Raw genomic sequence first — 11,028 nt, forward strand, 5'->3', positions numbered from 1 at the left:
CAAAAAAAAAAAAAAAAAAACCCCAACGGAAAAAAAAAAAAAAAAAAAGCTCTAAAAACACCCGAGTTCTAAACACATTCCGGGCGGGCGCCGCCAGGGGAGGGAGAAGGGGGGGGGTTTCACGCGCGCGTGTGCACACCCGCTCGCCGGTTTATTTTATTATTTTTTTATTGGTTTTCTTTTTTTTTTTTTTTTTTTCTTTTTGGTTTTTTTTTTTTTTTTACAATAAAAAGAGGAAAAGGCCGCTGGGTTGCTGATGGTGTTTAAACAAACCCCCCCCCCCGGTCCTTCCCTCGGGCGTGACGTCATTTCCGCGCGGGAGGGGAGGTGGGCGTGACGTCGCGGCGGCGCTCGCGCGCCCCCTGGCGGGCGGCGGCGGCGCCCGGTACCGGCGGGGCGCGGCGGGGTGGGGGGGGGGGGGGGCGCGCGCGGCCCGTCCCGTGGTGCCCCGCGGCCAAGATGGCGGACCGGCGGCGGCAGCGCGCCTCGCAGGACAGCGAGGACAGCGACGGCTCGGCGGCCTCCGACAGCGCCGCGTCCGCGCCGGGATCCCCGCGCTCCCCGCGCTCCCGCTCGGCCTCCGGGTCGCGGTCGCGTTCCCGCTCCCGGTCCGGCTCGCCGCGGCCGCCGCACCGCGCCGCGGGGGCCTTGGGAGCCGGGCCGCGGGGTCGCGGGGCCGAGAGCGCCGGTGGGGCCGGGGGGAAGAGCGCGGCCGAGTCGGAGTGTGTGAGTGAGGGGTGGGCGCGGCGGGACCCCGGGAGGGAGAGGTGCGACCTTGGGGACACGGGGAGCGATGGGGGCGGCTCTGGGCTCTGATTTCGGGGCCCCCAGGGAAGGAGGGATCTGGGGAGACCGGGAGGGCGTTTTGGTGTGTGGGAGGGAGGTTGGGAACTTGGGGACACTGGGGACGGAGTGGGAGGGCTGGGGAACGGGGGAAGCTCTGGGGAATGGGGGGGGGGCGTGGGAGAAGTCGGAGACACTGCGGACCCTCGGGAGGGGGCTGGAGGGGGGGATCCTGCGTCTTGGGGTCCCGTGGGGGGCTAATTTGGGGTCCTTGGGGACAGGGGGACCCTCTTGAGGAAGGCAGGGGGCTGGGGGATTGCTCTGGTGTCTGGGGGGTCCCGTGGGGGAGGTCAGGGGTCTTAGAGCTGGGGGAGGCTGGTACTGGGGCCTGAGAGTGTGGGGGACAAGAGGAGGCTGGAGAGCTGAGGGAGCAGCAGGCTGGGGAATTGGGGGTACTGGGGGAATTGGGGCGGAACCCCTCTGTGTGTTGGGGGGAGCAGGGCTGGGGAAGCCTCGAGGGGGAGGGCTCTGTGGCCCCCCAGGACCAGGGAGGGGCTTTGCTCTGTCCCCCTGTGCCCCAGGGTTTGTTCCCTGTCTGCCTGCCCGAGCTCCCCTTCCTGGGGTCCCTTCCCCACCCCTGGGGTCCCTGCAGTGGGGGGCAGGCGGGTGGGGGCTGCTGTTCCCCCCCTCATCGGGCAGTTCTGCTCTGGCAGTTCACATCCAGGTGCAGTTCCCTCCTGTTTTGGGTTCCAGGGCTGGTTATTTCCAGCTCCCCCTGATTCCCAGTATGTTTTCCCGTGGTTGTTTTGATGTTCGGATTTATCTCCTGCCTTGGCTGGTCGTTTGTGCTCTGAGGTTGTTTTTCCTGCACAGTTGGGTCAGTCTGTTCATGTATCATGGAATCATGGAATGGTTTAGGTTGGGAGGGACCTTAAAGCCCATCCAGTCCCACCCCCTGCCATGGGCAGGGACACTTTCCACTGTCCCAGGTTGCTCCAAGCCCAGTCCAACCTGGCCTTGGACACTTCCAGGGCTGGGGCAGCCACAGCTTCTCTGGGCAACAGTTTTACTGAACACTTTTCCTGCTCTGAGCTGTTCCTTCATCCAGCGCCTTTCCTGAGTTGGATCCTGCACGGCATCTGTGCGTTATTCCCTGGTTTTGCCCTTTCCCTGGCTCTCCCTCGGCGAGAGAGGGATCCTGGCACTCCTGTCATTGCCACTGTGTTCCCTGGAGACTCCCAGTACTGACACAGGCTGTGCTTTGCTCTCGATATTCCCCCAGCGTAGCTGCTCTGGAAAGGCACTGGGGCCCTGGAATTTGTTCCTTTGTGGTCACTGGAGCTGAACTTCCAAGGGTGGATGCGACAGGAGCAGGGCCAGACCTTGCTGTCGTTGTGTCTGGGATCATGGGATGCTGGATATTAGGAAAAACAGATGCTAGGATGAAACAATAGAAACTAGAAAAGATACTAGGCTAGTAGATATTAGGAAAGTAGTTTATAATGAAAATTTCTTCATGGAAGAGATTGTAAAGCACTGGAACGAGCTGTCCAGGCAGTGGTGGAATCACCCTCCCTGGAAGTGTTCAAAACCATGTGGATGTGGCACCTGGGGACATGGATTAGTGGTGACAAGGCAGTGCTGGGATAATGGACTTGGCGATCTTAAGTGTCTTTCCCAGTCTGAACAGTTCCATGATCCCATGTTTCCATGCTGCAGGGACCTGGCTGCTGGTCTCCTCTTCCTCTAACTCCCTTCTTTGTCCTCTCTCCGCAGGAAAGCGAGGATGGCATCGAAGGAGACGGTGAGTGATGACCTCTGGTCGTTGCAAGCATTGTTTGTGTGAAAAAAAAAAAAAATAGAAATCAGATAAAATGCCTTTTCCAGAAATCTTGTTGTTGTTGCCATCCCAAATATTCACTTGTAACATGGGGTGCAGAGACAGCACACCCCAAACTCGCTCCTGCTCCCTTCTGGGCTGGTTGGGGTGTTGATCCGGGATGGTGCTCGCCTCCAGATTCCCTTTGGAAGGGATTTGGTGGCACAGGGAGAGGAGCCATGTCCGACCCTGCCCTGATCCCAACCATTTTCCCTCCCTGCAGCCGTGCTCTCAGACTATGAAAGCGCCGAGGACTCGGAGGTAAGCGACTGGTTCTCATGGAATTTCAGCACAACTCCCAGGCTGTGTCCTTGGATCTCTTCCACCTGACCCTTCTGTATCCCGAGGAAACAACCTCTCCCAGTACCAGCCCCTGGGATACAGTCCCTGGCACTGGGACCAGTGTCCCTGTGCTGCTGGGAGGGTGTAGGGCCAGTACGTGCCAGGGAAAACTCTCCTGGCTTCTCAGACACTGGGAACAGGATTTGCCATGGCCAAGAAGGGCGTGGGAGGAGTGTGGGATGCTCATTGGGTTTTAATTAATTGAAATTAAAAAGCAAAGTGGTGGTTGGGAGCATCCCAGGAGCTTCCCTGTGTTCTGGAGGAGCAGCTGGAGGGGCGACGCATCCCAGGAGTTGGGGGTGCTGAGGGAATCCCACCCCACCAGTGCCTGGGGGCTGCGGGTTTCCCTGGATTTTTAGAACTCAAAGATTTCCAGGAAGTTTAGAGAAGTTCTGGTCTCTGAGGGTTATAGTGAAGGGTTTCTAGGGAAAATCCATCTCTTGTTCTGGGATCCTTCAGGGGTCCAGTGGTTAGGGAACACACAAACCACCAGGCAGAGGAAATCCAAGCTGTTAATTTGGGAGTTAATCTCAGTTTGGGAATTAAGCATTGCCATTAACGAGGAAGGAGCGCGGCAGCACAGGGAGGGAACAGGGCAGCTCCCGGAGCTCTTCCAGCCTGGAATCCTGCGTGGAGACTCCCGGTGGCAGCGAGGTTGTTGCATCACCACCCGTGCCAGGATGACTCTGTTCCTGTGCCTAAAAATAATGCCCGGCCTGGGCTTCCCCGGCGTAAACACCGGGAGCAGCCGATGTGGAAGGGCTGTGTTGAAAGAGGAAAATGGAGCAGGGTTTGGTTAATCACCCCGAGCTATTTTTAGTTCGGCTCCAGCCTCCGAAGGCTCCTGGAGGGTGAAACCAGGTCACGCTCCTGAGCAGAGTGAGTCAGCTGAGGAACTCCAGGGAATTTGGAAACGTGGCTCTGGCTGGATCCGGGCCCTCGGCGTGGAAGGAAGGGCCTGTGATCACCAGTCTCCCCAGTTTGCAGGAGCCCTTTTTGGAGTGATGGGATGCCAGGGCTTTGTGGAGGAGCTGATCCCAGCTCCATTCCAGAAAGCCTGTTGGATCCTCACTTTCCTGGAAGAGGTTGGGTTTATTTAGCCTTTGCTTTTTCTGTAAAAATACTGGGATGGGAAGAATTCTAAGAGCTAATCCTCTGCTTTTGAAGAGTCAGGTCTAACAGCTGGAACAGGGATCTCATTCCAGATTTGGGGAGATTCCTGGGGGAATCTGTTGTGGCGTCTAACTGCAGATTTGGGGATATTCCTGTGGGACCTGTTGCTGGGTCTAACTCCAGATTTGGGAGAAATCCTGGGGGATCTGTTGCTGGATCTAACTCCAGATTTGGGGAGATACCTGGGAGATCTGTTTCTAACGGAGCACATTTGAGTCACTGGGTGTCTGCCAGGCGGAGGAGGAGGATTACAGCGAGGAAGAAAGCTCCAAGGTGGACTTGAAGCAGGACAGCACCGACTCCTGTGAGTCAGCAGCCAGAGCAGAGAAGGGCAGTGAGAAGCTGGATGCCAAGGGAGCGGTGACGGGCGAGCGGCAGAGCGGGGACGGGCAGGTGGGTGTCCCGCGGGGACGGGCTGGGGGCTGGCAGCAGGACTGCTGCAGTGGTGAGAGCTCGCTGGTTCTGACAGGAGAGCACGGAGCCTGTGGAGAAGAAAGTTGGGAAGAAGGTCCCCAAGCACCTGGACGACGATGAGGATCGGAAGAACCCCGCGTACATCCCGCGCAAGGGGCTCTTCTTCGAGCACGACCTGCGAGGGCAGACGCAGGAGGAGGAGGTCAGGTATGTGTCCCCCAGGGGCTCTGGGAGAGGGAGGCCGTTCCAGGCCAGCTTCCAGGCCGACCTCTGGCAGCACAGCTCCTTGTTTCAGTGGGATGCACTGGGAAGGTCCATGCTTCCGTTACCTGCTCTGTGTCCTTCCAGGACACTTCAGGTTTTTGTTTTGAACAAGAGATGCAAACAAGCTCCCAAAGAAAGCCTCGTGCCAGGGAGCAGTGACCCTTCCTGCTGCTTTTCCCAAAGAGCAGTGGGTCACCAGCAGCTGCTGGGCAGGAGGAGCGGGGGGAAGGAGGAATGCTGCCTCCTGTGCATTCCCTGCCCCAGGAATGCTCGGTCTCTGTGTGTGGGACTGCTTGAAGCCGCCACATCTCAGCTGTACATCCTTACTCCTCCCTGTGTCCCTGCTCCAGGCCCAAGGGCCGTCAGCGGAAGCTGTGGAAGGACGAGGGGCGCTGGGAACACGACAAATTCCGGGAGGACGAGCAGGCCCCCAAGACCAGGCAGGAGCTGATTGCTCTGTACGGATACGACATCCGCTCAGCCCACAACCCTGACGACATCAAGCCCAGGAGGATGCGCAAACCACGGTGAGCCCCAGAGTCACACCAGGCCCTGGATTGTCCCGTGAGAGGATGGGTCTAGAGCCCCAAGGAGGGGAAGTCCTGTTGTATGGGAGAGAGTTAATTCTCGGAAGCATTTCGCTGCCCTCAGTCCATTCTGTCTTCCTGTGCCTGTATTTGCATTGTCAGTGATCCATGAGCACTTCCAGTGTTTATTTTGTCTGTTTTCACTCCCCTGGGATCACCTGTGATCACCTTGGCACTGTGGTTTATGGTTTAAACCAAAGTGCTGTATGGATTTAAAAACCCATCACTTATTCCTGGGATTTCTGGACGTGTATCCCAGAGAGGGGCACAGCAATTCCTCCCACCCAGGGGTTTCTTTGCAGTTAATTGTGCTGTTTTTCTCCCCCAGGTTTGGGAGTCCCCCCCAGCGAGACCCCAACTGGTCCAGCGAGAGGCCCCCGAAGCCCCCGAGGCACCAGGGAGCCAAGAGCCCCTCGGCCCCCCCCCGGCCCTTCACCAGCCGCAGCTCTGCCAGCACTGGCAGGATGCCCCCCACCAGGAACTACCCCAGGATGGGGGGCTACAAGGAGACCCGTCCAGGCTACCGGGCTTCAGAAGCGGGTGTCCCGCACAGAAACGGGGAACAAGCCAAGCAGGAGAGCGGCTACCGCGGGAAGCGGGCGGAGCAGAGCCCGCCGAGGGACACGTCCCCCGAGCTGGAGGTGCCACATATCCATGGCAGCCCCGGGAAGGAGGAGGGGGCTCTGGAAAACCAAGCCGTGGCTGCTGATGCTGCGCAGCCGCCACCAGACAGACCAGTTGAGAAGAAATCCTATTCCCGGGCCAGAAGGACCAGAGTGAAGGCTGGGGACGCGGGGAAGCTGTCGGAGGAAGCGCCCGCTTCCGAGGGGCTGGCTCCTGTCATTCCAAAACCCACACCTGCAGAGACCTCCCCCCCACCAGCCAAGAGCAACTGGGAGTCGCCAGTGGAATCCAGCGTGGATGGACTCGAGCAGGAGATGACCCAGATGAACCTGACGGAGCAGAACTGGACCCCGGGGCAGTCCCAGTTCATCCCACCTCGGGAGATGAGGGGTAAGTGGGAGTAGCCTCCTGGTTTTCCAGCAGCCCGGTGCCATCCTGCTCCATGCAGCTGGTTGGAGTTGAGCTGTCTCTGCCCGAGCCCAGTCCCAGGGTGGGTGGTTCCTGCTGAGGAAGTGCAATGGGGACAAAACCACAGAGAAAAAAGGGGAAATTAAGCATTCCAGCAGGCGAATGGAGTTAGGTCTGGGAAGGACAGAAGGGGAGGTCCTTTCCCTCTCCCTGTGGTGTGAATCACAGCAAGACTGACTCATGCTGCAGGAGAGCAGGAGATAAGGATCAATAACTGGATGTCCTGCTGGAGCAGGAGGGAACTTTTCCCTGTTTATCAGCTCATTTCCTGGAACTGGGGCTTGGTTTCCACCAGCTGAGGCCTGGCTGGGATTGGCAAATCTCTTTGTGCCTGGGAGGAGGAAGGGACTTGGGGCAGAGTTACCTTGCTGCCAGCTGAGGACAGTTCCAGTTGCGTATCCATGGAGAGGTCATCCAGGTATAATTATCCCTGTGCAGAATTAGAGTGTTCTGGAGAGGGCTAGAGTGCTTCCCGAGGGGAATAAAACTGGATCAAGGAGAAGGAAGTGACTTGCTGCTTTCATAAGCGTCTGTGGGGTTGAGGTCGTGGAACCAGAAGTCATTTTGTACTGGTGGGACTGGGAAGTCTGTGTGTGAACAGACCCTTGGACAGGATGGAAGCGTGGCAGTGGGATGAGAGTTCAGAAGAGCTCAGATTGTGTATTTTTGGGTGTTTTTATGCTTAAAAATGAAGTGTCTTCACAAATTTCCCTTGGGACAGCTCTAGGCTGTGTCACATTCTGCCTGTGACTCTGCTGTCCCTTGTTTGTCCCTAGTGGATGAGGGAGGAGTTAATTCTGGGAAGCATTTGGCTCCCATCAGTCCATTCTGTATCCCTGTGCCTGCATTTGCACTGTCAGTGATCCATGAGCACTTCCAGTTATTTATGTAGTCCATTTTCACTCCCCTGGGATCACCTGTGGTCACCTTGGCACCGTGGTTTAAACCATGGTTTTAAAAGCCGTCACTTCACTGTTTGGTTCCAAAGGTTCCCTTGATAAAGGCATTTACACCCTGCAGAGGGTTTAAACTGCACCTTCAGATCCCACATGGATCCTTGATCCACCTGGAAGAGATCCATGTCTCAGCAGACACAGAGCTTAAACCAGGACGTGGATTTATTTTTTAAGCAGGATTTAGAAGGTGCTGAGCACCGTGGGTGAGCGTGCAGTGACAAAACAGCCTGTAATTTGTCCCAAAATATTTAGAATTACCATAAGGGCGATGAAGTCCAAAGGTTCCATGTCATGGGAGAGAGAGCTGAGCCACAGCAACATCCCTGGGCGAGGCAGCTCCGGCCTGGGACCGAGCACAAACCACAATAATAACCAGTCTGTTCCTTCCTCAGGTATTCCCAACCATATGCACGTGGGAACTGGGCCACCACCACAGTTCAACCGGATGGAGGAGATGGTAACGAGTGATCCCGGAGACGGGCTCTAATTGCTTGGGGTTGGGGTAATTAGAGGCTGCCTGACACCTCAGCCTTTCCCCTTTGGGGCTGTTCGGGGGTGACCCAGGGGAGGTTTGGGTGGGGGAGTGTGGTGTTGGTGCCTCCCAGCCCCCCCTGACGCCGGGACTCTTGCAGGCGGTGCCGGGGGGCCGTGTCAAGCGTTACTCCTCACAGCGCCAGAGACCCCCCGTGCCAGAGCCCGCGCCCCCCATGCACATCAGCATCATGGAAGGGCACTACTATGACCCACGTGAGTGTTTCCCCCCTGCTCCCGAGTCTCCATGGGTGCTCAGAGCTGGGCAGCTGGAGCAGGAATTCCCCCCCCCTCTTTTTAGTGTTGGGAAGATCAGGGTGGGCTTTGTCCTCTCTTTCCTTTGTTGTAGTGTCACTGTGGCCCCTCATATGGTGACTAAAAGGCTGCTGGGAGCCTCCCTGGTTGTGTTTAAACCGTGGAATTATCCTCAGTCTTATCCCCTCCCTGTGCCAGGGCTCTTAGGACACCCCAATTCTTCCCGAGAGCTGGGATTTGAAATGAACTTTAAATCAGGTCTTTGACCTTTGAGAGCGGGGAGAGTCACAGAGTGGGGCTGAGGATGGATTAGAAATTCCCTCCAGCATTTAAAGTGTTAGAGAAAAAATTCCCTGAGTATTTTCTTGCTTTCCTAAGGGAGTAGGAGGCTTTTCTGTTGGGATCACATGGCAGCTGTGAGCCTGGGAGCCTGCGTGTGCCGTGGGAGCTGGCTGGGAGCCCTCGGGGCTACTGGGCTGTGTGTCCTGCTGCAGGGGAATGAAATTCCGTGGAGCTTTTCCTCACAGGCTGTCATGTGTTGCAGTACAATTCCAGGGACCAATCTACACCCATGGGGAGAACCCGGCCCCGCTGCCACCCCAAGGGATGATCGTGCAGCCGGAGATGCACCTCCCTCATCCAGGTGAGGAGCCAGCAGGACACCCCTCGACCCAGGGGACAGGGAACTCTGGTTTCCCACAGCCTCTGTCACTGGGGGAATCCATTTTTCGTAGTTTTAAAACATGGAAGAGACCTGCTCCCTACTGCAGTGAGGCTGAATCAGTGTCAGTTTTAAGGAAAGAAAAAAACAGGTGTTTCTGGAGCTTCCAGCCAGTGTAGGGTGGGGGAATTTGAACCTTTGGCAGCTCTCAGCTGGATCTCTGCAGGTCCTGTTGGGCCCCTCTGGGCTGAGCTGCTCCCTTCCGTGGGCACTGGGCTGGTTCCTCACTCCCTGTTCTGTAGCTCAGGGAAAAGGAGAACTAGAAGCTGTTGAACTGGCACATTCTCTGCTTGCTACCAAAACTGTTTCCTGAAGTGGATGTGTGATGGGGTCGTGTCCTATCCCAGTGAATCAGGACCTGGAATTGGGGAAGGGGCCGTGCCCCGTGTCCCTCCCCAGCGTGGGGCTGCAGGGGAGCCTTGGAGCAGAGCGTGCTTCTTCCTGCTGCCAGCCCGGCCCTCCATGGGACACGGTGGCTTCTCCAGTGACATCCCTCTCCTTCCCATCACCTCCAGGTTTACACCCCCACCAGACACCCCCCGCCATGGCAAACCCCGGCCTGTACCCCCCGCCGGTGTCCATGCCCCCGGGCCAGCCCCCGCCGCAGCAGCTGCTCACTCCGACCTACTTCTCCGCCCCTGGAGTGATGAATTTTGGGAATCCTGGCTACCCCTATCCCCCCGGAGCTCTGCCCCCTCCGCCTCCTCCGCATCTCTATCCCAACACACAGGTAAGCCGGGTGTGCCGCGGCTCCTTCCCAAGCAGGAGGGACCCTGTGGAGCGTGGGGTGTGTTCTCCGAGGTTTTCCTGGGAGAGGATGTGGAGCAGGTGCGCTGCTCCGTGAGGGGGAGGCTGCTGCCATCCTGGAAAGGATTGCTCCCTGCGTGTGGGGTCTGGAAATCCTGTAATGGGGGATCTGAAATCGAGGCGTTCCCCTACGGAACAGGAGACAGCCCACCAGAAACTTGGGAACAGGCACAGCCCCTCCAGGTCCCTGCTGAGCCAAGGACACCTTGGGAACGGCTTTGGAAGTCGGTTCTGTTTGGGATGGAGGCTGGGAACTGGATGGTGTGAACATGGGGCTGGATTTTCTTGCTCTGTGACCCAACTCCACATCTAAGGTTGCTGCCGAGCAGCGAGGAGGCAGATTGGATCGTGTCCGTGAGGAGAGAGATCAGAGCAGATCCCTGAGGAGGCGGATTGGATCGGATCCCTGTGAGGGTCAGACCAGATCAGATCCCTGTGAGGAGACAGATCAGATCAGATTCTCCAGGAGGCAGGGCAGACCATATCCTTGCAAAGGCAAATCAGAGCAGACTAGATGTGTGTGAGGAGGCAGATGAGCCCAGCCCAGATCCCCGTCCCGGAGCAGGGCTGACACACCGTGGCAGGACAGAGAGCTGCACGATCCCTGAGCTCCAGACACTCCCTGCCCTTCCTGCTGCTCCGGGTGATCCCCACTCTGGGGGCAGATCCTGACCCCTGGGCCACGGGGCTGGGTGTGCCGGGGAGCTGTGTCCCTGTGGAAAAGCTGTTGGGAAGTACAAGCATTCCGTGGCATTGGGGAACTGCAGGATGAGGGAACCCCCTCTGCCATGGGTGGTGTCCCGTCTCTGCCCACCCTACCAGCGGGACCCCAGCAAGGGGTGGGGGTACACGAGGGGCCTCAGGAGCTGATCTTCGGGGGGCACAGCACAGGTTAGCCCCCTCCCCATGCCGGCTCACCCTTGGTGCTGGCTGGGGGCAGCTGTCAAGCCTGGCAGGGGCCGTGTGGGGTCTCCCAGTCCCCCCAGCCCAGAGCTCTGACCCCGCTGCTCCCGCAGGCGCAGTCCCAGGTGTATGGGGGGGTCACCTACTACAACACTGTCCAGCAGCAGGTGCAGCCCAAGCCTTCCCCACCCCGCCGGACGTCCCAGCCCGTGACCATCAAACCACCCCCTCCGGAGGTACCGTCCCCTCGCTTGGGTCTGTGTGTGTGTGTGTGTGTGTGGTACCACTGGCGTGTGTGAGGCTGCAGTTCCCTCTCCCATC

The 11,028-nt window shown here is 58.0% G+C and overlaps 1 protein-coding gene across 5 annotated transcripts in view; it reads left to right on the plus strand.

Annotated features, from left to right (window-relative positions):
- The first annotated feature begins 459 nt into the window (after positions 1 to 459).
- CASC3 (cancer susceptibility candidate 3) overlaps positions 460 to 11,028 on the plus strand; it is an 11,812-nt gene continuing 1,243 nt past the window's right edge. Inside the window, exons 1-13 of one of the 5 annotated variants that reach the window (XM_017834205.1) lie at positions 460 to 726; positions 2,560 to 2,587; positions 2,886 to 2,923; positions 4,412 to 4,570; positions 4,647 to 4,798; positions 5,206 to 5,382; positions 5,771 to 6,456; positions 7,883 to 7,947; positions 8,123 to 8,237; positions 8,821 to 8,919; positions 9,513 to 9,727; positions 10,119 to 10,239; positions 10,821 to 10,943. In XM_017834205.1, the coding sequence (XP_017689694.1) occupies positions 460 to 726; positions 2,560 to 2,587; positions 2,886 to 2,923; positions 4,412 to 4,570; positions 4,647 to 4,798; positions 5,206 to 5,382; positions 5,771 to 6,456; positions 7,883 to 7,947; positions 8,123 to 8,237; positions 8,821 to 8,919; positions 9,513 to 9,727; positions 10,119 to 10,239; positions 10,821 to 10,943 (2,245 nt within the window). Of the gene's footprint in view, positions 727 to 2,559; positions 2,588 to 2,885; positions 2,924 to 4,411; positions 4,571 to 4,646; positions 4,799 to 5,205; positions 5,383 to 5,770; positions 6,457 to 7,882; positions 7,948 to 8,122; positions 8,238 to 8,820; positions 8,920 to 9,512; positions 9,728 to 9,943; positions 10,769 to 10,820; positions 11,023 to 11,028 lie in introns of those variants that run through there. The other 4 variants (XM_017834209.1, XM_017834207.1, XM_017834206.1 and 1 more) reach the window with 4 other exon arrangements.

This window comes from Lepidothrix coronata, unplaced genomic scaffold (assembly GCF_001604755.1).
Source record: "Lepidothrix coronata isolate B3197 unplaced genomic scaffold, Lepidothrix_coronata-1.0 Scaffold229, whole genome shotgun sequence".
In the NCBI taxonomy this organism is placed as follows: Eukaryota; Metazoa; Chordata; class Aves; order Passeriformes; family Pipridae; genus Lepidothrix; species Lepidothrix coronata.